General features: G+C 40.1%; 1 protein-coding gene and 1 long non-coding RNA gene across 3 annotated transcripts in view; one reads left to right on the forward strand and one right to left on the reverse strand.

Moving 5' to 3' along the window:
• CASS4 (Cas scaffold protein family member 4) overlaps positions 1 to 25,971 on the reverse strand; it is a 45,802-nt gene that overhangs the window by 3,997 nt on the left and 15,834 nt on the right. The window contains exons 2-7 of one of the 2 annotated variants that reach the window (XM_034433049.3): positions 22,818 to 22,940; positions 16,749 to 17,174; positions 10,996 to 11,100; positions 6,744 to 6,893; positions 2,056 to 3,387; positions 456 to 524 (exon numbers count right to left, since the gene is read on the reverse strand). In XM_034433049.3, coding sequence (XP_034288940.2) covers positions 456 to 524; positions 2,056 to 3,387; positions 6,744 to 6,893; positions 10,996 to 11,100; positions 16,749 to 17,174; positions 22,818 to 22,940 — 2,205 coding nt within the window. The remainder of the gene's footprint in view (positions 1 to 455; positions 525 to 2,055; positions 3,388 to 6,743; positions 6,894 to 10,995; positions 11,101 to 16,748; positions 17,175 to 22,817; positions 22,941 to 25,971) is intronic. The other variant, XM_034433051.3, reaches the window with a different exon arrangement.
• Positions 7,054 to 11,001, forward strand: LOC117674855 (uncharacterized). Its single transcript, XR_004594014.2, has 3 exons — positions 7,054 to 7,092; positions 8,036 to 8,188; positions 10,913 to 11,001. It is a non-coding gene; the product is annotated as an uncharacterized LOC117674855 (long non-coding RNA).

The raw sequence follows: 25,971 nt of genomic DNA on the forward strand, positions 1-25,971 counted from the left end.
ACCGGTAGTGATGGCGGCTGGTGGTTCGGAGAACCAGTAGCGATGGTGGCGCGAGGCTCCACCCACCTGCCCGGTCGTCATTACATTACAAACAACAGCATGTCAAATGCTTGCTACATGAAGCAGCTTCTATGTGGTTGAATTCAGATAGTAACCACACTATAGTTGAATGTATAAAGCAATCAGTCATTGTCCCAGATGACTGTGGTGGATTTAAAAGATTTTCCATGTTTTTAAATCTTCTTTTCCCAAATCAGCAAGGGCCAAATGACAGAACATAATCCTGTAAAGTGCCTATTCAGATGTAAGTACCAGTGAGTTCAATGAAAAATTCTTAATACAAATTATGAATACACAGGCAGGCAGCTAATATGTTTTTTCATCACAAAAATCTAATTTCCAAATTTTAGGTAATGATTAAATTCTAATAATTTCAATGTTACAGTGTATTTTACCTTTAATTTAAATTCTTCATGCTTCTTTGTCTTAGACGTTGGCTGTGTTTGTTCCATTTGTAATGGTTTCTGCAAAAGGGAAGGCAGCTATAATACTCAAAAAAATTAAAGGGTGGTCATCCTTAAACAGATAAAGATTATGGGTTATATGATCCAACATTTTGCTTCCAAAACATTGGAAATGCTGCCTACTTCCATTCCTAAAATTGGTCAGGAAAATTCTTAATTACCATGGTTTCTTCTCAAGAACCTCAACAGTTTTTAGCGAAAAAACCCTGAAATTTTCTGAGCATCTAAGATTGACAAAATTCTCTGTCAACAAAGAAGTGACCCTAAGAAAATTTATGTTATTACTTAGGCTGGGTTTCCCAACTACTCAACTTCATCATCCCCAGATTGGCTTTTCCATTCCCAAAGGACCCTTGGAACTCTGGGAAAAGAAACTCTGTCTGCTACTCTGGGTCCCATTGCAATTTCTTTTCAGGACACCTCAAAAAGCATAGGCAACATTCATCTCAGTCACTGATACTATTGCGTCTCTGAGATTATGTTCCCAGTGGGGTATTTGTGCAACTGTTGGTGGACTTGCATGGTCTTAAGCCAGGAAATGCTTTAGAAGAGACAAAATCATCATGTTGAATTAAATCCGTAAACAATCCATGTACTAGTGCAGCTGAGGACACACTGGTAAAAATCAGCTGTAAAGCTCAGCTATACAGTAAGTTTTCCTGAACGATTTATTGGTCTTCCAGGCTATTAGTGTGGCCATGCTCTAACTGAATACTTTCACAGTCTCAGAATACTTAGCAGAGCTGCAGGCAAATAAGCAATCTATAATTGTCCTAGGCCCGTGATGGCGAACCTATGGCACACATGCCAGAAGGGGCACGCAGAGCCATCCCTCCGGGCACATGAGCCGTCGCCCGTTGCTCTTCCGGGTTCCGGCACACTGGCCACACATACATGGGAGCGCCAGAAACTGGAAGATGCGCACTGGGAAGATGATCTTCCAGTTTCCTGTGCGCGCATGTGCACCAGCCAGCTGGTCTTCACACGTGCATGTATGCCAGAAACCGGAAGACCAGGAGGCCGGTGCGCATGCGAGCGCCGGAAACCGGAAGGTCATCTTCCCGGCATGCACATGAGCACTGGATGGCTGCTCTTCTGGATCCGGCACTCCCCCTATTTCAGCACTCTGTGCCAAAAAGGTTCACCAATACTGTCCTGGGCACTCAACCAGTTCCCATTATCTATCCCATTGCATTACTCCATCCCTAGCCATTGCAGGTGTGTGGATTCAGTCACATGTTTTTTTTGTACCTTAAAGTTAATACTGACTCCTGCCAAATGTCTGGACAAGTCCTTGCATTTTTCTTGGCAAGGTTTTCAGAAGTGGCCTACTATTTCCTCCTTCCAGGGGCTCAGAGAAAGTGACAGGCCCAAGGTCACCCAGCTGTCTTTGTGCCTAAGGCAGGACTAGAACTCATGGTCTCTCAGTTTCTAGTCTAGTGGCCTTAACCTCTACACCAAACTGGGTCTCGGCCACATATTAATCACTTTAAAATGTTGTCATTTGTACAGTAATTCCAACCACACCAACCTGTAGATGAGTAGAGCAGTCTTCAGGGACAGAAACAGGTGAATAGAGATTATTTTCTTTTGCTTTGTCCAAACTACTGATTAGAACAGAATTATTTTCTCCTGGCTTTTCATGACCAAATTTCTTCATTTTAAGCTCTACGCCAGCTTTAGAATCCTTGCTATTTTTATCTTTGCAGCTCTTTTTGAAAAGTAGCTTCCCATTAGCTATAATAATAGATGAAAATCTTTTAATGTCATCAGGAAGGGTACGAGCCACCATAACAAACTGATCCAGATAATCTGGGTTACTCTGAGGTTTCTTAATAGCTAGAATCTCAAGTGTCCACTTGCATTTGTTTAAAGCATCTCTGGTTTGTACCAGAATCTGAAAGGAATCTGAGAGAACATTCAGCTGTTTTTTAATTCTTTCCTGAAGTTTATTGTCTGATCCCAAAACTGCATTTCTTTCAATAGTTTGAGCAAATTTCAAAAACTCTCCCAAAGACACCTTTATGTGATCGATTGCTCGGTGGATTTCCTCAATGTTTCCTTCTAAATATTCTGGGTATCGCCACTTACTGCTCACAAAAATCATTAGACTTGCAACGGAACTGGACACGCCATGCTGTAGTTTAGTCAGGGTGTCTATAGCCAACTCAAGCTCCATAGTTGTCTCTTTTATGTGTTCTTCTGAAAACGCTGATGAAATTGAAGATGAAAAGGACTCGGTAGAAGAACTTGAACACGTGGAGATGGTGCTGGTCCTGCTATTTTCACTTGAAACAGACAATCTATCTTGGTCCACATTGCATTCTGTGGATGATGGCATAGGGATGATGTATGGGTTATCTCCCGAATTATAATTATTTTCTTTCTGTGGCGCCAAAGCAACAGGTGTTCCTTTTGGAATATCATAATGAGTCAATTTCTGGCTCTCCTTTTCAATCCTGGTAGACAAAACTTTGGAAGGAACATCATAATTGCTGGATGGACGCTGCACAAATGTATCGCGGGTGGATGGTACATCATAAAGAGGAAGCTCCGGGCAAGTTAATTTCCTATGTACAGGTGGAATATTATATGATTTCGGATCTATTGATTTTCCTTTATTATTTATTGGAGATATTTTTGGGGTATTAGAATTGAACCTGCTTGGTGGTATATCATAAAGTGCATGTGGGGAATCATTCTGTGGGGAATGATTCTGAGAAGTTTGCATTAATTTTGCTTTGTCTGGTGCCACAGGTACATCATAGATCCATTCTGATTTCCAAAGGTTTGGTAACGTTTTGTAATGCTTTTCTGCAGAATTAGAAATGGGTTTAGTTGACAGTGTGGGGATGACATACACCTGGAGAGGAGAACAAAAAATTTTAGATTATTTCTATAATTAATCTCCTTCTTCATTTCTGTTCTCTTCTTCTCTAATATTTATATTCATATATATTCACACACACACACACACACACACACACACACACATACACACACACACACATATATATATTGTATTTTTCAGAGTATAAGACGCACCGGACTATAAGATGCCCCTACCTTTTTTGGTGAGGAAAACAAGAAAAAGAAATCTGCCTCTGCCTCCCAGCAATTTTGCCTTGTTGCAGCAAACAGCAAACAGCCTGCTTTACTTTCATTTTCGTTTTCAGCATAGCTTGATTAGCACAAGAAAAAAAAATCTGCTCCAGTTTACATCCTTGCAGCAAGTAGCAGAGGCCATTGCAAAACAGCGGAGAGCAAAACAGCTGAGAATCGGGAGGCCGATCCAATCAACTTGTGCTAATTAGGCTGTGCTGAAGCTGAAAGGAGCTGTTCCTTCTTGCTGTTTGCTGCAAGGAGGTAACTGCTGGGAGGCAGAAGCCAAAGGGTGGGGGCCAATGGGTGGGCGGAGCTACATTTGGTGTATAAGAAGCACCTAAATTTTCACCCTCTTTTAGGGGGGGAAAAGGTGCGTCTTATACTCCGAAAAATACAGTATATATATATATATATATATATATATATATATATATATATATATATATATATATATATATATATACATACATACTGTATATATATACTCCCAGTCACACCACTCCAGGTGTAGGCTGAACGTCCTTGACTCTCAGAGAAAAGAACGTTGTTATGGCTATATACTTCTACCAACTCCATACAAACCCCGCTCCCACTTTCTCACAGCACTAAGTGTAGCAGCCCTGAAGATCCAAGAGAAAAAATGGCCTCCGGAGCTGACAACCTCCTGACTACCAAGGTTTCTGTAACCTATCCCCATACTACTAAAAGTATGGTCAGGATTTTGACCTTTTTCAGATCCATCCTGCTCACAGAAAACTAATAGGTATCTTTTGCTGTTTCTGGTCAACAGCTGAAGATAGAGAAGTGCCAACCAATCATTGCTGAGCTATTAGCAAGTAAATGACTCATTCTCTTCACCTCTCAGTTTTGCACCTCAACATACCCATCTTAAGAAGTAGCCACGATGGATTGTTTCTACATAGCAACATTACTCCGTTGTGTTCAGATTGGCCTATTCTGGGTGATGGCTTTTTATTACTTCAGCATTACAGGATCAGATTGCTTGTTCAAGTATCCCCTTAGTATCTCTATCACAAGTATCCCCATCACAAACTTCAGTGGATTTTAAGATTTTCACTCTTGCAGGAAACAATGTTCCTTGTTGAAGATTTGAACCCGCACTGCATATCGGACATAAATACAATTGAGAGAGTCCCGAGATATTTTACAAGAAGAGTTCTCCATTCCTCTAACCGCAATAAAATACCTTATGCCACCAGATTCCAAATTTTGGGCTTAGACAATTTAGAACTACACTGACTTCAGTCTGATCTAAGCATAATACATAAAACTATATGCCACAATGTCCTTCCTGTCAACGACTACTTCAGCTTCAACCACAACAACACACGAGCAAATAATAGATACAAACTCAAGGTAAACCACTCCAAACTCGATTGCAGAAAATATGACTTCAGTAACAGAGTGGTCAATGCCTGGAATGCACTACTTGACTCCGTAGTTTCTTCCCCAAACTCCCCAAACTTTAACCTTAGACTGTCTACTGTTGACCTCACCCCATTCCTAAGAGGTCTATAAGGGGTGTTAGGAAATGGTTATTTGTTGGTCAGGCAATATATAAACCAAAAATGTATGTTTGCAGTCAGAAAGGTATTATATAGCTTTAAAACTGTATTGCATCATCCTGTATCCTGATTGGCTAAGCTCTGTAGCCAATGTATTTGAGGGAAGTCAGGATCATGGCTTGTGTGGATACTGCACCATTTTACCTGCTTATTTGCTGTAACTCTCTACCTGATCTCTCTGCATGATCACTGTTTGATCATAGCTACATGTTGCTTTCTACTATTTATTGTATATTGAACTTGTTCCTGTTTTGAAACTCAAGAAGAACTGTTATATTGTGTATGACTACAATTGGTAAGAAGACTTTGTACTTGAAATATCCCTGGATTGATCTTTTAATTCTCATCTTATCCATGCATGACTTGGATTATTTTTGGACTTTGTTTTACTTTTTTCTAAAAGTAAAAGACTACAACAACTCATTATGTTTGTATGTTAACTGTGATTGTTCACAACCACTCCCAGTCGCTTTTCATGCGTTTACTCAAAGGGTACTCTGCTCAATAACCCACAACATCGGTTATGAGCCAAGAATATCCTTAACAAGGGGCGTGCATAAGTGCACCAGCGTGCCTACCGTCCCTGTCCTAATATTCCTTTTTACTTACTCTTTTCATGTATTCAAATTATGTTTATACTTTTATCTGTTATCTTATATATGCTTGACAAATAAACCTATGATTATGATTAAAATTGTAGAATGTTAAACACTCAGTTGTGAGCTTATATGATCAGTACGGAGTTTAGTTAATCGGGTCTGCATCACTTCCTGGAAGAGTCCAAAGTCCAGAGAAAGTCCATATGCCATAATGTGTTTGCTTGTCTTTAAGAAGAGAGGAGACTTCAAGTTTTGTTTTGAGAAAAACAGCTTTTTTTATTCTTTGTGTTATTGATGTTACACTTACAGTCAATCCTGTGTTAACGGGCACTAGGAAGCATTACACTTCCCAGTAGAGCTGGTATTCATCAGGTTCTGACCAGTTCTGGAGAACTGGTAGTGGAAATTTTGAGTAGTTCGGAGAACCGGTAAATACCATCTCTGACTGGCCCCGCCCCCATCTATTCTCTGCCTCCCGAGTCCCAGCTGATCGAGGGGAAATTGAGATTTTACAGTATCCTTCCCCTGGAGTGTGGAGGGAATGGAGATTTTACAGTATCCTTCCCCCTGGAGGGGGGAGGGAATGGAGATTTTACAGTATCCTTCCCCTGCCACACCCACCAAGCCATGCCCACCAAGTCATGCCATGCCCGCCAAACCACACCCATCCCGGTAGTAAAAAAATTTGAATTCCACCACTGCTTCCCAGGCTTGATATAAATTTAAGCTTACACCCAATTTTTGCAGTTCAGATTTTAACTGCTTGCTCCTACTCCAAATCCTACCCCTTCTTAAATTCAAGAGCTATACTCACTATATAGATCTGAGTTCCCCATAGATGCCACGGTATGCCTCTTGAACAATTAACAGAGCTTCACATATCTCTATGATTCAGAACAACATATTTGTTTAAGTATGATCAAACTTACATCTTCCACTGCAGAGTCTTGCCATGGGCAAGATCTTGGCTTTTCAGGGTTTGATGGGATATCATAAAGTTGCTGCACCTTGTCTGGGCACCATTCCATGAAAGGAAATGTTCTGGAGTCCTTTCTAGAAGATGGTGGAGTGGCAAGATCCTAATGAAAGAGTTCAACATAAAAAAAAAATCTGTTACCACTAGCCATTCATTTATATGTTTCCTTTAGCTGATAAACAACTTATACAGAGTTTCTTTGATTTGGCTCTCTTTTGCATTCTTAGATGAATGTTGGAATGAGAGCATGGATATCTATGACACCTACAACAGCTTTCTCCAGCCTGACCTCTTCTTGATGGGTGAGTTTGCACATCTATCAATCAGAGTTGATAGATGTGCAAGAGTTGAAAGTATCAAGTGAGGAAAGATGATCCTTTGGTCACTATGTGGGACTTTTCCAAGCAAGTTAAGTTGGAACAGGATTTAGCAATCAAAGTATGAAGTTGAAGTTCACCAGGCAGTAACATAGGACAACAGTGGAGGTCAGAACTCAAGTAAGGGCCAAACAATTGTGGCATTATTTTATTTCCATTTCACTTAACTATATCGCTTTGGGTCACTATGGAAACCTAAAATGGAAACCACTGTCACCGAATACATTCAGAGTGGAAAGACTGGCATAGAGGAACTAACCAGAGGCTACTGCCCTAGATACCACTTAAGCCTGGAACTGGCTTATTAGGGACTGCTAAACTGAAGCTTAGAAGGTTAAAAGAAGATTTAGTCCAGTGTTGCTTAAAATTTAGAATGAGAAATAAACAGCACTGTGAAATGTTAGCCTGCAAGATTGGCAGGAGGTGAATTGGCTCAATAATCTCGTTATACTGTACTTCACATTCCATGGTGGGTGGGTGGTGGGTTTTGTAGTTTAGTGAACCACTCTGGAGTTGTGTGAAAAGCATCGTTGTGAAGCATCTTGGTTCTAACGTCAAGCAAAATCCAGCTCTTAGTACAGTACATTTCAGCAAAATAACATGTTTAATCTTTAGGAGATTAAAAGTTTTCCCATTCCTAACTTAAAGAATGTGTACCAAAGAGTCTGAATTCAGATATGCATGTCCAATTGTGGACTGGCATATTTCAAGTTCTTCAATGTTCATCCTTTTGGAACTAAACATAAATGTGCTAACATACAAAGATACCCAGAGAAAAAACTAAATAGAGGTCTAAGCACATCTTAAGGAAAGAGCCCTGAGGCTTGCATAGCTTAGTATATGACCATCTTCTCTTTGTCTCGTCTAGATACAGTACATGAGCTGCACCTGCCTCATCTCCATCCAGAATACAGGCTGGAGAAGGCTACTAATGCACTGAAAGAATATGGGCACTAGATGGCAGAGTATCTTAAAATAAAACAAAACAAAAAATGAACCTTGAGGAACCCAAACAGATTTTGTAAGTGAAGTGTTACAAAAGACACATTCAAACTCTAAAAACAAAATACACAACTTTAAGAAGCTTGTCCAAAATTAGTGCAAATGTAACATGTTCATATGTTACAGCACCAAAGATGTCACAGGTTGTCATGAATAGAGTATACATGATCAAAACATACGAAAATGGAAGCAGGAATTGGGTATGGCCAGTCTAGAGAAAAAAATGACTAGGGGTGACATGATATCCGTAATCCAGTATTGAAGAGAGAGGGGGCAACTTATTTTCCAAAGCATCAGAAGGCAAGAGAAGAAACAATGGATGGAAACTAATCAAGGAGAGAAGCAACCTGGTATTAAGGAGAAACTTCCTAACAGTGAGGACAATTAATCAGTGGAATAGCTTGCCTTCAGAAGTTGTAGGTGCTTCATCAGGTGGAGGTTTTTAAGAAATGGCTGGACAGCCACCTATCTGAAATGATATAGGGTCATATGCTTGAACAGGGGGTTGGACTAGAAAAGGGGTGAGCAACCTGCAGCTTTGGAGTCGCATGTGGCTCTTTCATCCCTCTGCTGCAGCTCCCTGTCGCTGGTTGGCTCCACAATTGATAGGGCTTTTGGTTAGGGCAGGTAGAAGAAAAAGGATGCCACACTAGGAGGAGACTCTATGGTGGGGGAACTAGACTTCGAGTCGGCTCCAGAATTGAATGGGTGACTTTCGGTTAGGACCTTTGTGGCTCTTTGAGGTTGTGGCTGTTTAAGGTTGCCGACCCCTGGACTAGAACATGTCAAACTTGCCACGTCACGTTGCCGTCACGTGATGTTTCGGGATGTTTTTCCCCTTCGTGGAGCTGTGGTGGGCGTGGCCTCCCCTTGACGCATCCGGCCCATGGGCCGCCAGCTTGACACCCCTGGACTAGAAGACCCCAAGTCCCTTCTAATTCTATTCTGGTTGATGGATTGATCAGGCTACTTGTTCATAATATGTGTCAGATGTTGTAGAGAGCCAGGAGGCTGTAAATTGTTATAAAGGCAGCAGTTTGTTGAATTCTGTAGTGATATTTCCTTGTACTTGCTATGGAACAGTGCTAGATATGCTTACACCAGTGGTGGGTTGCTCCTGGTTCTGTCCGGTTCTATAGAACCGGTAGTAAAACCGATGGGAGACTCCGCCCACCCGCCCTGACGTCATTAAGGGTGATCTATGCATGTGCAGAAGCATGAGTGCACGCTCCCATTGTGAACCGGTAGTAAAGGTAAGTAGAACCCACCCCTGGCTTACACAATTTAGAAAGGTTATATTCCAGTAAAAATAAGGTTGAAGTAGCAACCTATAAACACAGGAAACAATTACACAATAAGGTTTGATTTCATGATTCTCATCTAAGAGTTTCAGCAGTATTGAGCAAAAATAGTTCAGACTGAAGTGGTAAGCAAGGAACAGGCTGGCACACCTTGGGGAATAGCAATAGCACATAGACTTATATACAGTGCTTTACAGCCCTCTCTAATTGGTTTACAGAATCAGCATATTTCTCCCAATAATCTGGGTCCTCATTTTCCCGATCTCAGAAAGATGGAAGGCTGAGTCAACCTTGAGCCAGTGAGGATGGTGTAAGGCAGCCTTTTTAGTGGCAGCAATAATGCTAGGGCTGAAGTGGTGCGGTGGCCTAGAGATGGAGCTTTCGGCTCACAATCAGGAGGCTGTGACTTCAATCCTAGCCAGAGGCAGATATTTCTCTCTCTGGGCACAATGAGAATGTATCTGCTGAAAAAAACTCCATATTGGCAACAGGAAGGGCATCCGGCCAGTAAACACTCAGTTCATTCAATTGCCCAGACTCCAACCCACAAGGGATTATGGGATCATTAAAAAAAGATGAATAATGCTAGGGCTGAAGTGAAAGCCTGGGGCCTCTACTTCAGGCCCAGCCTTAGCAATGCTACCAAGTGCCACTGTTCCTGGTAGCCTACGGGGGAAAGATAGAGAATTGTTTTTCTTTTGTAGGTGGTGTGTGTATGTGTGTGTGAGAGGGAATGAGACCCAACATGCCAGCAGAGTCAAGTTAGGAATTTTCCGGATTTTTGACATGCTGAGCTCAAAAGAGATTGCCCATCCAAGTTATAAAATAAATCTAAATCTACCCAAATCTACCTGCTCGGCTCCAAATCAGAAGGTATTAAAAGAGATGTATGGTATCTTGCATTACATATTATCACAGCAGCGAGATTGGCGTATGCTCAACTTTGGAAAAATCAAAGTATCCCATCAGAGGAAGCTATTATAAAAAAGATTTTAGACTGTGCGGAAGCAGATAAATTGACCAAAAAATTACAAGATAGAGATCAAACACAAGTATGTTTATCTTGGGAAAAATTCTATAGGTGGCTAGAGAAAAGGAAAATATAACCCAAATTAGAAGAGGAACTATATGTACTGAGAAACTTATATTATACAAGTAAAGTGAGGTCAGATAGACCTAATTGTTTTATAAAGATATGTAAGATGTTCTGTCTTCTCCGGATTATAATATAGATATACAGTACCGAGTACTAGGTTATTAAGGTACTGCTTATAGGTATGCTAGTTTTGTTGGTTTTTGTTGTGTTGTTTTGTATGTTTTGTTTGTTATTTATATAATGTGTCGTTCTCTTTTTGTTTTTAATGGTAAAATGTAAATAAAGATTATTTTTTAAAAAAAGCTACCCAATTTTTCAGATTTCCTCCATTTTCTTTTCTGATAAGTGACTTTAATACAACCTTGCCAATCAAGCAATGATGGCAACTATTCTCAACTATCCGCTTGCCACGCCCACCATCATGCCCACCTGAGTCAACAGGGATCCAGGATGCTGGGATGTTGGAATGTCATAGACGTCGTTTCTTTTCTCCGGAGCTGATGCCCAAATTGCTCTCGGAAGAGTGAAGAGGTGCTTGGGAGAAGAAGGGGGAAATGATGAAATCAAAATGACACTGATATTACCTGTGAACATTTTACGAGCTGCAGTTCTTTCAAGTTGATGCTGCATCGGTATTTGTTAACCATTTAATAAAAAGGCGCTTCTCCTACAGACAGTTATTAACCTTGAAAAGAGTTTGTTGTTTGCTCAGGAAATTACTAGTTTTTTTAAAACTAACCTCTTAATTGCTGGTGGATGAAATTAAGGTCACACAAAAGAAGCAAAATGTCCTTTGTGATTATTGAATAGTGTGTAAATTAGAGAATTCAATCTAGTGAAAAGGTAACCAAAAATTTATGCTTTTTCATTTTATCTAAGTATTTGGCTGATCCGTGGATAAACCTGAATTTTTTTTTTTTTTTACAATTAGGTTTGTTATTGATGGCTAAAGTTTGCTAGCTGTTTAGAACAAAAACATAAAATCAATTTAAACTTTGTTAAAGTTCAAATGATCAACAATTAAAGTCCTTTACAAAATGATGTGTTGGAGTATTTTAAAAGGATGGCTAATGGATCAATTTTATCAATTTTTGACCACAATTCAGCCCAGAATTTCTGTTGCTAAGTGAGACAGTTATTAAATGAGTTTTGCTCTGTTTTATCAACTTTCTTGCCACAGATGTCAAGTGAATCACTGTAGTTGTTAAATTAGTAAGTGGGACGTTAAGTGAATGTGGCTTCACCATTGATTTTGCTTATCAGAAGGTCGCAAAAGGAGATCATATGACCCCAGGATGCTGCAACAGACATAAATACGAGTCAGTTGCCAAGCATCTGAATTTTGATCATGTGACCATGGGGATGCTGCAATGGTCGCAAACAGGGATGAAATGCTCCCGGTTCGGACCGGATCGCCTGATCCGGTAGCAATGGAGGTGGGTGGTTCGGAGAACCGGTAGCAAAAATCCCTGCCCCCCCCCCCCATGCCCAGCTGAGCCGCACAATCATCAGGGGCTTTTTTTTTTACTTTTAAAAGCATTTTTTCTACAACCTCTTTGGCTGAAAAAATGGTTTTAAAAGTAAAAAAAAAGCCTCTGATGATCACGCAGCTCAGCTTGGATCGTCAGAGGCATTTAAAAGAAAAAAGCCCTTTTTTTCTTTTAAATGCCTCGGACGATCCAAGCTGAGTTGCCTGATCGCCAGAAGCTTTTTTTCTTTTAAAAGCCTCGGACGATCCAAGCTGAGTTGCCTGATTGTCAGAGGCATTTAAAAGAAAAAGAGCCTCTGCTGATCAGGCAACTCAGCTGGGATCGTCAGAGCCTTTTGAAAGCATTTTTTTACAACCTCTTCACTGAAGAGGTTGTAGAAAAAATGGTTTTAAAAGTAAAAAAAAGAAAATTGGCCATGCCCACCCAGTCACATTACCCCTCCCCACCAAGTCACTACCACAGAACTGGTAGTAACAAATTACACCACTAGTCGTAAATGTGAAAAACAATCTTGTCATTTTTCAATACTGTTGTGATTTTGAATGGTCACTAAATGAACTGATGTAACTTGAGGTCTACTTGTACATCAGATTTCTTAAATGATCTTTAGTAGTGTAGAGATTCACACAGAGAAAAGTTATTCCTTTAACTAGGTGACATAAATAACCTATAGCCGCTCATATCCCTTTTCCATGACCAAAGAACAGTAAATCCATGCTTTCTTGTGCAACTATAGAAGTACAGGTTTTAAAATGTAAAAGACACAATTCCCAAGTGAGTAAAAGTAAAGGTATCCCTTGTGCAGTCGTTTTCAACTCTAAGATGTGGTACAAATCTCTATTTCTTATTCAAGGGATCTAGCATTATCCAAAGACAATTTTTGTGGACATGTAGCTAGCATGACTATATGCTGAGGCACAGGGAACACTGTTACCTTCCCACTGAAATGGTACCTATTTATCTACTTGCATTTGCATGCTTTCGAACTGCTAGGTGGGCAGGAGCTGGGAATTAGAATTAGATATCCATAAAAAAAGAATCTGGAACAGAGTTTCCATAAAATATTATTGGGAGAGGACCATAAATGCATAACCAAAATGTATGCACAATTGCTTGAGAGAATGATAGAGGAGGTTGTAAAAGATACTATGATTGCCTGGGGGAGGAATTTTGGGTACTCGATTCCTTTAGAAAAAGGGCAACAAATGTGGGGGGAAAATATTAAAATGACTACGGCAACGTCTTTCAAGGAAAATGTATATAAAATGTTGTATAGGTGGCACCTCCCACCAGCAAGAATTGCTAAAATGTGTCTGGGTGCATCAGAGTTATGTTGGAAATGTGGGAAAACCAGAGGTACATATTTCCATCAATGGTGGACTTGTATAATGGCAAAGAAGTATTGGAGAAGGATTAGAAATTGGATTAAGGAAATTACTAATGTGGACCTCCAATGGAAAGCTGAGATATATTTTCTAGGTATTCGCCCAGAGGGGCTGAGTAAGAAAAAATGGTATCTCACTCTACATATTTTAGTCGCAGCTAGAATAGTGTTCGCCAACAGTGGAAAGAAAAAGAGATACCGGCTAGTGCCCAAATTATAAATAAAGTATTAGAGTGCGCTGAGGCGGACAGAATGACGTATATGTTGAAAGAAAAAGAGGATTCTGAATTTTTTCAAAGTTGGGACAGTTGGTATCGGTGGTTGAATAAAAGGATTGAGATGAAGTGAGGGCCTAAGTCAATATGAGGAGAGATATACTTATCTAGATTGAAAGATAATTGTATGAAAACCATATTTGGGGATTATTTACTTTATTCTGTGTTGTGGACATAATTATTTATTAATGAGGGCAGGAATATTATCTGCCAGGATAGACGTGTTTGTATGTTTAGTGTTATGAATGGGGGAGGGAGGGAGGGGAATGTATGGTTTTTGTTTTTATCTATAATCAATGTTTTTGTCTCATGTTGATTTTAACCTGGAAAACTTAATAAAATTTATTTTTTAAAAAAAGAATCTTTAGTCACTTTTTTTAATTACAAAGAAAAGGAAAGGAAGGACAAATACACATTTCTTGATTTTAAGTATCCACTTCCTTCTGCCCCATTCCAAGTTAAAATTGAATGCGGGGAGATATTGCAGATCTGAAACTTATCATTCTTTGAGGATAACAATGTCTATATAATTCAGTAATGCAGGGAAACCACAATAATCAGCCAAAAAACCCTATCATGATGAAGATGGGAGAGGCAGTGATAAGAGAACACTGTCAAGAAAATAGATTGTGTTGGATTGTGCATCAGTGATATAAAAGTTGCAACACTGAGGAAAGAGTAGCCTATCATTTATTTCATGAATGAACAGAGGTTTAAACCAAGATCTCCTTGAACTTATTCTAGTACTCTTAACTATTGTACCACTTTGGTATTAAATACTAGTGACTTCAAAGCTAGAGTTTGAATAATTCTCAGATACTCCAGCTTCTTAAAATTTTGATTGGGCTAAGAAATCTGATTTAAATAAATGCAAAGGTTACACACTAGCACTCAGTCTTCTTTCATCGCATACAAAAATAGGCATGAAGAAGATATCAAACATTTCAAGCAAGGGTCTGAAGAATAGATTAGATGTACAGATGTTAATTTTACAGGTGTTTTAATAGCTCAATTATAAAGAAGTGGCTGACTAGGTACCCTAGTACCCTGACTAGGTGGCTCAGTGGCTAAGACACTGAACTTGTCGATCAGAAAGGTTGACACTTCGGCGGTTCGAATCCCTAGTACAGGTCTCCTGCGTGAGCAGGGGGTTGGACTAGATGACCTCCAACATCCCTTCAACTCTGTTACTGTTACCCTCAGAAAAATTTTCAAGTAAATGGGGTTTTTGGGGGTGGGTGGGAAGCACTGTGTTGTGAATTATCTACTACTTAGTAGGAAATTTCAAAGGAACACTAAGGATTGAAGCATATGCCAAATGTCATTTTAGACTCTAAAAAAGATGGATAGCAGTCTGGCCGGTTGTCAGCAACAGCTGATGCTACTACAGCTGACTGTGTGATTCTAGCCTACTGCTCTATTTCTATTCCTGCACTAGCTGGGCATTTCATCACATGTGTTTTTTAAGCATATGCGTTGTGGTGAAGAATTGCCACAGGACATTTGTTCTCTGTGGAAACAACTGCAGTCATAAACCAGATGTAGCCTGAGAAAACTTTACGTTCACAGGATTAACATTTGAAAGTTTGGTGGGGTTTTTTTTTTTATCACTTCTTTCACAGAACTGGTAGAACTAGTTATAATTACCATATTTTATCAGCCTTATCAAGTGCTTAAGATCATGGATTTATCTTATCAGATCAGCCCCAAAATGCCACCTGGCTTGCCATTCTACTTCCAATAGTGATTTAAGTAAATAATAATAATAATAATAATAATAATAATAATAATAATAATAGTAGTAGTAGTAGTAGTAGTAGTAGTAGTAGTAGTATAAAATAATTTGTGATGCATTTTTGAATGTTCAGTTGACTGAGTTTCATGTTTGATGAATAAAGTATATATAAAATAATAAAAATAAAAATTGTTAGGGCAATTTCTTTCACTCTTGGTTTTGGTTTTTCTGGTGTTCTTAAGTAATTTTTCATTGCAATTCTCATATCATTATATTGCCCCAAAAGTCTATGGAGTTTATGGAAATTATATTCCAAAACATCTGAAAGAAATTAGGCTACATAATTCTGTGCTTTTTTTTCTAACTCCCTAAGTTAAATATTATTGATGTAACACTATTTATTAATTCTATTTATATTAACTTTAACTAGCTAAATTTATATTTAAATGTATATTAAATTTATATCAGTAATTATGTTTTATTATTATCCATTCTATTTAACTTTATTCACTCATTTTATTAACTTCTACAATTGATTCAACTATCATTAATTTTTTGGGGCGGAAAACCCCACCAATTCTGTGTAAAGTAGTTCAAAATTAATGATTCATTGGAAATTCTGAAGTGGTCTATCAGTGGACTGCAATTTCTGTGTATAAGTACATTGTTTATATATCTAACACAGCCTTCTTCAACTCAGTGTCCTGTGGATATGTGGGATCACAACTCCTTAGTCCTCCAAACGTCATGGACAGTGAGGGTTAAAATTCAATGTTTTTAAACTAAGCAGACAGACATAAATATCTGTTTCTTTGTGTATGCCTATAAACAAAAGGGAAACAGCTGGAGAATTGATGTAAAAGGAAGATTTAATCTATTCCTTCCTACCTTTATTACATTTTTCCATTTGACAAGTAGTATGCACCTATGGGATGCAGTGGCTCAGTGACTAAGATGCTGAGCTTGTTGATCAAAAGGTTGGCAGTTCAGTGGTTCGAATCCCTAGTGATGCAGAATGGGGTGAGCTCCCGTTACTTGTCCCAGCTTCTGCCAACCTAGCAGTTCGAAAGCACATAAAAAATGCAAGTAGAAAAATAGGGACCACCTTTGGTGGGAAGGTAACAACGTTCCGTGTGCCTTTGGGGTTTAGTCATGCCGGCCACATGACCACAGAGACGTTTTCGGAGAGCTCTGGCTCTTCGGCTTTGAAACAGAGATGAGCACCACCCCCTAGAGTCGGGAACGACTAACACATATGTGCAAGCTGAATCTTTACCTTTATCTTTATGTACCTTTACCTGATTTGATGAAGTCTCGGTCTTTTCACTGAGCAGCTTGGCAGCCAGAGCTGGTCCTCGGTATCCTTCTTGTGTTGGCGACAATAAAGTAGAAGATGAAGATGAAGGCGGATTAATCCAACCATCCATTTTTTCATAGACAGCTAATGGGGCAGCAGTTCCATGTACTGAAGGAACCTGGTAGGTAGTCCAAGGGTTGGTTGGCAGTTCTTGAAAATCTTGTTCAATGGAAGGAACCTGTGATGAAGTAAGAAGCTGGAGGCGATTGGCTGGTGCCAAGCCCTGCTTCCCATGAAGTGAACATTTCCACCAACCTTCACTCCCAAGGAGATTCTGTTCAAGAACTACAAGAATGTCTCCTTTGCGAAAGGCCAGCTCATCTGGACACTCAGCTTTGTTGTCATATAAAGCCTTGGCCAAGGTATTCTGAAGAAAAACAAATGAAAAGTAAGGGAAACTGCTTCTTTTCATAATTACATTTCATAATTAAATTTATATTTAAGTCGCAGTAAAAGTTTAAATGAGACAGGGTTCAATTCCATATTGTTCTGGAAGTCCTCTGTGCCCCATTATTCACTTAAGATTTAATCAAGTTTTTTTGGGGTTACATAAGTTTTGGGGCTTCAAAGCTGCTAATTACCATTCTCACTCAATTGCAGATGCAAGGCTGATAGAGATGCTCTCACAAGTAAATGATCTTCTGTTACAAAAAACACATTGGGCTTTCTGTTTTAAATGTACAGTAATGGCAATACTGCAATGTGTTTAAATAAATCTGTAGTACACACTGAGCCTGCACAATTTATGTGCTGTGTGTGTGATCTATTAGATTTGGCCTGATCCACAAAAGCTTTTTCTTATCATCAGTTGTATTTTCTACTCCTATTTTTAAGAGGTAACTTCCAAGTATATGGAGATGCGAATATAATCACACGTAAAAATGAATAGGCAATGTCTGCAGAAATCCTTCGTTTTGCATTATCCCATACATAAATGTTTAAATCTAACTTCATAAGAGATGCTCTAAAACCACATGTTTTCAAAGACTTTGTGGCTTCCCAAATCTTGTTACATGCACAATACCAATTTGTAGAAGCAGTTCTTTTGACTCGGCATTCCCTAGTTGCCTACATAAATGAGGAAATATTTCTTGGTTGGTTTCTACATTGCCCATAAATACCTTGTCTTTCTTTTATGTGGGACCTTTTGAGAAGACCATGAGAAATCAAAAATAAAAGTTACTATGACAATAGAAGAAACACAGGAAATGGAGATATTACTATCTAACGTATCTTGAAACCAATGTGAAAACCCCAAAAATTGATACCGATCAGACTCCCACAAAGAAAGAAAAAAAAAATCTTAAACTGTTAGAAATAGAATTTTGTTAGAGATAAAATTCATCAACCATATACAGAATGTGAGAAATGAGTAATGGGTAATTAATATCGTAGAATGTGAACTTCAACACATAACCTTTATTAGGTACTAAACTTAGTATTAAAATATACCAATGTGGGAACAAGTCACCCTTCGTATCTTTTCCACAGGGCTATCTAATCTTACTAATAAATAGGATTTTTTCACTTGAATGTGTGACGGCAACTCTTAAGGTTGTGTGCAAGGGTACAGCTGGTTGAACAAGTTACACATTGCTCATTTTTTTCTACAAATATATTTATTCCTTGATTTAGAGAAGAACCTGTTCACTAGTTTTCAGTGTAATGAAAGAAACTTTGCTTTTGAAATTCTACAAAACGAGAAGGGAATGTTGGGATTGATACAGTGTTGGTGGTACAACCCTTACTTAGTTACCTCAGTTGTTAAAGAGCCCTCGTTTTCACTGAAAAGTTCTCTCTTGGTTTTCACCAGCTTTTCCCACATTCCTTAAATTCTAACAGAAGAAATCAGGAGGTTGCTCCTCCTATGGGATTTTTTTTCCCCAAAATAAAAGTATGGACATTCTAGAATGGCTTTAGAACAACACAAGTAAATATGGAACAGGGAAAAAAAAAATTGTGCATAGCAGGTGGAAAACACCCCATCTCTGACGTATGGTATATAACAATTGAGTTAGATGTAATATTTCCTTGGGTTCTTCCTAAAAGAAACTGTATTTTTATGTCTCGTATCTGTTTGTCATAGAGAAAACTATGTTGTCAATAGGAGTCAACAATGACTTGATGGCTTAGTCAATTTCATATCTTGTTTTTGAAGGAATGCATTTGCTTTTCAGATAGGGAAGAGAGCTCCTGGCTTCCTAACTGGATGACTGAGAACTTCAGCAATGGAAGGATTACAGAAGACCAGCCAGCTAAATTTGTTTTCTATTGGAGACAACTTGCAGTCTTGGCCAGCTATTGTAGGGGTAGAATGTCAACCTTGAGAAATAGTTGGATAAATGTCTTCCTTCCCCTGGAGAAATTCAAAGAAAGCTTCCAGCCAACCTTTTCCTCTCCACAAATTTGGGAGAAGATTTCAGATCTGCTACCTACAGATTTTCTTTAGCCCAGGCTGTCCAAATGACAAGGCTGCCATCGACAGCAGGTGCTGTGAATGAGTCCCTTAAACCAGCCAGCTGTTCTCAGGTTTTGCTGGGATTAAATAAGATTTAATTATCAGACCGACTGGCTTCTATCAACGATTAAGAGAGGAAGATAGTCATTTTGATCTTGTCTTCAAACTGGGCCGACTTTACCTATGAGCTATTTTTATTTCCAATTAGCAATGAAATCTACAATAACATAGTGGAAGATGTTGACACAAGCAGTAAAGTCAAGGCTTTTTAATTTGGGATCTACTGTGGCAGCTCATGGCTGAAGGAATCACTGCTGATCTCTTTGGGAGCTGGATTTGGAATGGATGGAGTGCATTCTGCAGTTCATAACAATGAAACTTTGACCCAATCTGATCAGCTCTGCATAACTATAAACCTAGGACTGACTTCTCAGCCTGAACAACTCATCTTATTGAATTACCATGAAGATGATCTGACTTCATTTCCCATATTTGGCTTCAGGTGTCTTTACTTAACAATATGAATACCTGCTCTCACATAAGATATGAACATGTACTAACCAGAATCATTGGCTGTTGAAATATGCTGTTTGCCTCAAGTACTGATTAAAAACATGAAAGAAACATCTAGGACTGATCGCTAATCAAGGAGAGAAGCAACCTAGAACTAAGGAGAAATTTCCTGATGGTTAGAACAATAAATCAATGGGACAATTTGCCTCCAGAAGTTGTAAATGCTCCAACACTGGACGTTTTTAAGAAGAGATTGGATAACCATTTGTCTGAAATGGTATAGGGCCGTGATGGTGAACCTATGGCACGCGTGCCACAGGTGGCACGCATAGCCATATCAGTGGGCATGCGAGCTCAGCTCCGGCACACATGCCCTCGCCAGCAGGCTGATTTTCGGGCCTTCTGGGACCACAGAAGTAGGGAAATGGGCTGATTCCTGCCTCTAGAGGGCCTCCGGGGGAGGGGGGAGGCCGTTTCCACCCTCCCCAGACTCCTAGAGAGGCTCTGGAGACTGGGGAAAGCAAAAAATGGGCCTTCAGGTCCCACCGGAAATTGGCAAATGGGCCTTTTCTGGCCTCTGGAGGGCCTCGGGGGGGGGGGAGAAGGCCATTTTTGCCCTCCCCAGACTTAATGTAAATGAAGCGGGCTCTGATAGATGACCACTGGATAACTTTCTATTCACTCTATTCTAAAAAGCAATGCATCCGGTTGGAAAAAGTACAAACTCAGCCAAAATCCTTTTGGTTCCTCTAGGAGGCCTCTAAGTTGTCAGAAGAAAGGAACATACTAATGACATACAGCTTAAAGGTTGGTTAGGTCAAGGGGATCCACATGAGTTAATAGTTGTCTATCGTCAGAAGATGATTTGAGTCTATGCTTCAGTAATCTACAAAAAGAATTATAACTGTTTTGCAAAGAAACTCAGTAATTAGGAAATGTCAATTAAAAATGACAAATGTATATGACCATATGAATTGCTGAGTTAACAGAATCCTTTGTCTAGAAGGGTATAAAACCATTGTACCTAATTTCTGTCTTTGTTCAACGCTTCATGTACAGAGCTTTGAACCTATTGCGCAATATATAAATTGTCTCTGATTAATCTAAAAGTTGTGTTTGTCTTATTAAATCCACAACAGACTCCTAGAAAGGCTCTGGAGCCAGGTGAGAGAGAAAAACGGGTTTACTGGGCCATCGTGAGCCAGGAGCAGGGGGAGCGGGGAGGTCGCATGCATGGGGGCGGGGTGCATAGAATTATGGGTGTGGGCACACATGCGCATGACCCCCCCAGCCCCACCTTCCTGGCACGCAATGGCAAAAAGGTTAACGATCATTGGTATAGGGTTTCCTGCCTAAGCAGGGAGTTGGACTAGAAGACCTCCAAGGTTCCTTCCAACTCTGTTATTCTGTTGACTTCTATTACAAAGTATTATTCTTTCCTATTCACAATATTGTCAAGAGCCATTACATCCATAATCATCATGGGCTTTGAAGATTGAGGAAGGAAATTCAAGAATTGGGGAACTCAGGCTTTCACCCATTCTTTCAATTTATAGAAAAAAAGAGTGGGTGGAAAGCAGAATTCATGAAAAGATTTGAGTTCTTCCACCACTATCAGCTTTTTATAAGTCTTGGTGGTAGAAGGTCTGGAAAGAAAATGTCTAGCAAAGGCATCTTGAATTAAGGCTTCAAATTGAATCTCATGAGGTTTGGAGATGAAGATACTAAAATAACAACTTCAAACCAAAATTTGATTGTTGTAAGAGGAAGTGAGAGTGTTGCTAAGTGGGGGGCCTAATAAGTTACTTAATGAAAAATCAGGAAGATCATTGACTCATAAAGTTCATGACCTTGGCTGTCCATACATTAATGCAGAGCCTAAGGAAAATAAAAAGATGCACTTTAATTTTCAACAAAGAATGCAAATACACCTTTATAGATGTAAGAGAGAGTTGATGGGTATCATAACTGAAAAGTACAGTTTATTAAAAAGAACGGAAGAGATAGAAAGAGAGTAATGGCACTACATGTTAAAATATCTGCACCTATTCAGATGCAGCTAACATGGTGTTATTGTTAACAGAAACAGATGTTTATTAAACCAGCCCAAGGTTTTCTGGAATTTCTATAATCTTGAACTTAGAATAACTTTATTGTCACTTTAATGTATACTGATCAGCATACATTAAAATGAAATTTCATTGCATACAGCTCTCAAAGGGTCACCACCTCCAATATACACTACATAAACATGACAAAAAATATGCATATACCTCGTGGGTTCCTCCCGGTTCGGCCCGGTTCAGCCGAGCCGGTAGCGGTTACGATATGACGTCACCGAACCGGTTCTCTTTGTCCGGGAGCTGGGCCCTCCCGCCCGCCCCTGTGTTATTCCTACCTTATATTTCTTTATTTTTAGCCCAGCTGATAGGGGCAGCAAAGTGAATTGCCACACCTCAGCTGGGCATATTCATAACGCACTTGCGCAGAGCACAATTTTGGCGCGCATGCGAGGGAAGCGAGTATGTGTGCAGCGATCAAGCGTGCACGAAGAGAACCGGTAGTAAAGCTGGTTAGAACCCACCACTGATATACCTACATACCCACATATATTATATGACACAGAGACACTACACAGTCTAGTAAACGTGTACAAGGTGAGAAAAACGAACCTTGCGAGTTTACCAGACTGATGGCATTGGGAACAAAGCTGTTACAGAATCTGGTAGTCCTGCTAGAAATACTTTGAAACCTCCCCCCAGACCAACAGAAATAGATCATAAAGTGGATGTGTGAGGTCACTAACAATGCGTTGAACCCTAAGAAAAGGATGAAATTAATTTTTGTTTAAGTAGATTAGCGGTTTTCTGAAATACTGTACCTCAGAATTGAGTTATTATTCTTTGGATTCTTGTCGGCTGTTAATGAAGTTAAATTAACAGCCCTTGTTCAGAAAAGACTGATTTAAACTGTACTTGTGTTCGAACAACTACTAAGAAAGCTCATTAGTAGTCTTTAATTAGTAAGGTTTGTACGGACCTTGTGTGTGCTGCGTTCTTTGGGGTCCGTAGATGGGGCAGAACAAGACTGGAAGTTAAAACAGACTTGAAGAGATTCAAGCTGGCTCCTCTCTGACTCATTGTGGAGCAGGGCAGGGCGAGGCTGCGATAAAATACAAAACGAAGGTTCTGTTATTGTAGCCTATCTCAATAAAGGAGGGGTGTCAAACTCAAAGCCTGCTGGCCAGATCTGGCCCAAGGGGCTGTCCTGGAAATTTTAAGGAGCCGGCCCGTGTCACTTCGGCCTGGTCTACCCAATACGGCTTTGGCCTGGTCTACCCAATGAAAAAGGAAACACGCCAGCAGTTTGGGAAGTGGCATCAAGCTGGCCACGCCCACCCAGTGGGCCACGCCCAGTGGGTGGCATCAAACTGGCCATGCCCAGCCAGTCAGCCACACCCAGCCGGCCCCCCCGAGGTCAACCGCGGCCCTCAATGAAATTGAGTTTGACAACCCTGCAATAAAGTATAGTTGTGGTCTTCTTATGGAATTGGTCTCTTGATCTGGTCTATCTTGTAGGACTGACAGAGGCTGAAAAAAAACCAGAAGCTAAGAGACAAAGGGCAGGGCAGGCAGACTTTCCAATTCAATCAACAACGAAACCAGGCACTCGCAACCATAATGAATAAATATCATGGAAACACATTTGCCAGTTTCTAAAATAAGATAGTGCATTCGTGGAAAAACGACCTGCTTTGCTTGGAATTTCCTTCAGTTTTCACTGTAGTACCTCTGGTTTAATAACAGCTCTTTGTGACTAACCTCAGCAGGGTTGTCTTCCACTTTGGCAGCCTCCTCTGCTGATATGGCTGAGCAAAAGCTCCATCGTTATTTCCAGTGTACTTGATTCTTTTCCCATAAAGGAAATTGTTGCACATAATTTGCCTGACTACCTACAAAGGATTGTCCAACGTAATCCATGCGAGTATTCCACCGGGATTAGAATTTCATGCCTTCTTGGGCTGTTTGCCCTTTAGATATCTGTGGCAGAGGGTCATGACAGTAGCATCAGTCCTAGAAGCAGTTCAAAGGGATGTAAGAGGACTTCAGGGGACATCTCAATACTGGCTGCTCTCTTTTCCCCAACGGAAGAATTAACAGTATGTAAAGCATGATAAGATGTCTCAGAGGTTTGCTGAGGACAACTGGTTAGAGAAGGTGGTATTGCTAGAACTTCTTATTGTTACTGTGCCAAAGCCTAACACAATAAAACACATTAAAAGACTGAATATTGATGCAGAGAAGCAGGAAAAATGGAGGCAATGCAGCACTGCAGACCTGCAACCAACAAGTTAATGCAGGGGTGTCAAACTCGATTTCATTGAGGGCCGCATCAGAGTTGTGTTTTGGCTGGCAGAGGCACCGCAAGCCGATCCTTTGATATTTCCAGGCCGGCCCCGCCAGCCAGATTTAAGCACTCCGCGGGCCAGATCCAGCCCACAGGCCTTAGTTTGACACTCATGAGTTAACTGCACAACAATCAAAGCATTGGATACGTCATTCCCATCCACCAAATCGATTCCTTCATGGCGCAGAATCAAGGAGTGAACACTTGGCATCCCATCTGCTATCTCTTTTCTATAAGTTCTCATCTTAAAACCAAAAGTGGGACCAGAATTTCCATTGCTAAGCAGGGACTTTATTTAGTGGGTCACACTTGGTTTTACAATCTTTTTTTGCCCTGGTGGTTAAAATGAACCACTGTTAAGTGACTCATACTTTTGTTAAGTGAAACTGGCTCCCTCCGTTGACTTTGCTTGTTGGAAACCAACTGGGAAGGTCATAAATGATGATCACACAAAGCCAGGACACTGCATGCCATTTGCCAAGTGCCTAAATTTTGATCATGTGACCATGGGAATGCTGCCACAGACATTTGTGTGAGAACTGTAATTTCAAATAGTAACTATTTGAGTGGTTGTAAATCAAGGACTACTGCAATGTTATGCAGTATGCATAAAAGAGTTCAGGTTGTAGTATCCAAAGGCCATTCCCTCTGTGACAGTCCAAACTAACTATCCACAGTATGGTTTCCAGTGCCTATGGGAAACTCTCTAGCTTTTTACATGGGGACAATGTAAATAATGTAGATGCCTGTGGTTCATCTCTTAGAAGAGAATATTTGCAGTTCAGGGTTGAACTGTGCACGGTGCGCTGAGGGCTGTCAGCCCTGGAGGCCATCTTTTTCTTTGGATCTTCAGGGCTGCCACACTTAGTGCTGTTGGAAACTGGGAGGGGGTTTGCATGGAGTTGGTAGAGCTATTTAGCCATAACAACATTCTTTTCTCTGAGAGTCAAGGACATTCAGCCTACACCTGGAGAGGCTTGACTGGGAGGCATCTCAAGTTGGATTGATTGGACCACGTGATGGACATGTGGGTGCAGGGGAAGGGACTTTGACTTCTTTTGAGTGGGGAAAACCCAGGAACTTTCAGATTCGGGTTTTTCCCAGATGTGCCAATATGACATCTCTAATAACATGGTCTGCCTTGGAGTCTTACTTGGTTGGGGGTGTTATTTGGAACCCTGACATTGGCATCACCTAGTTTGGTAATGAAAGTTCTGCAAGAAAATCACCAACCTCAGAGAGCACCAGAGACCCCAGAGTTCATTTCCTCGTTGTCCAGGTACCTGTCTCTACTTTGTTGCCCACCTTTGGCCTTCTTTTTGCCAGTTAACTATTTTTTTTATGCTTGCTAATATTTAAGATATAAACATTAAGTTATATTTTTTGCTAACTTAGCTGAGTGGCATGTCTGCTTGCTCTGATCTGTGTGTTGCATATAAACTAAACGGGAAATTACTACCCACTTGCTCTTCCAACATCGCGGAATAGGAATGCCTGTCTTAGCAATTCTTAGCGGTTTGCAACCATTCTTAACTGCTTCCTTTACTGCTTCCTGGGGCAGTGAGGTGGGTGAGAACTTGCTGTAGATATAGGAGCTGCCTGGTTATGGCATCATCTTTATTCCAGTATCACCATCCAAAATAGGACAGCGTGTGTATATTAGGGCTGAATTCCAGGACTTTCTAAGAAAAAAAAATAGAAGAGCTTTCTACTAAACCAGTATTTAAATAAGAGTAAAGCATCACGCAAGTTCTGTTGAGATTGGTAGTTTGCATCAGAAGCACAC

The sequence above is a fragment of the Pantherophis guttatus genome, chromosome 3 (assembly GCF_059756535.1).
Source record: "Pantherophis guttatus breed Tessera chromosome 3, ASM5975653v1, whole genome shotgun sequence".
NCBI classification, from domain to species: domain Eukaryota; kingdom Metazoa; phylum Chordata; class Lepidosauria; order Squamata; family Colubridae; genus Pantherophis; species Pantherophis guttatus.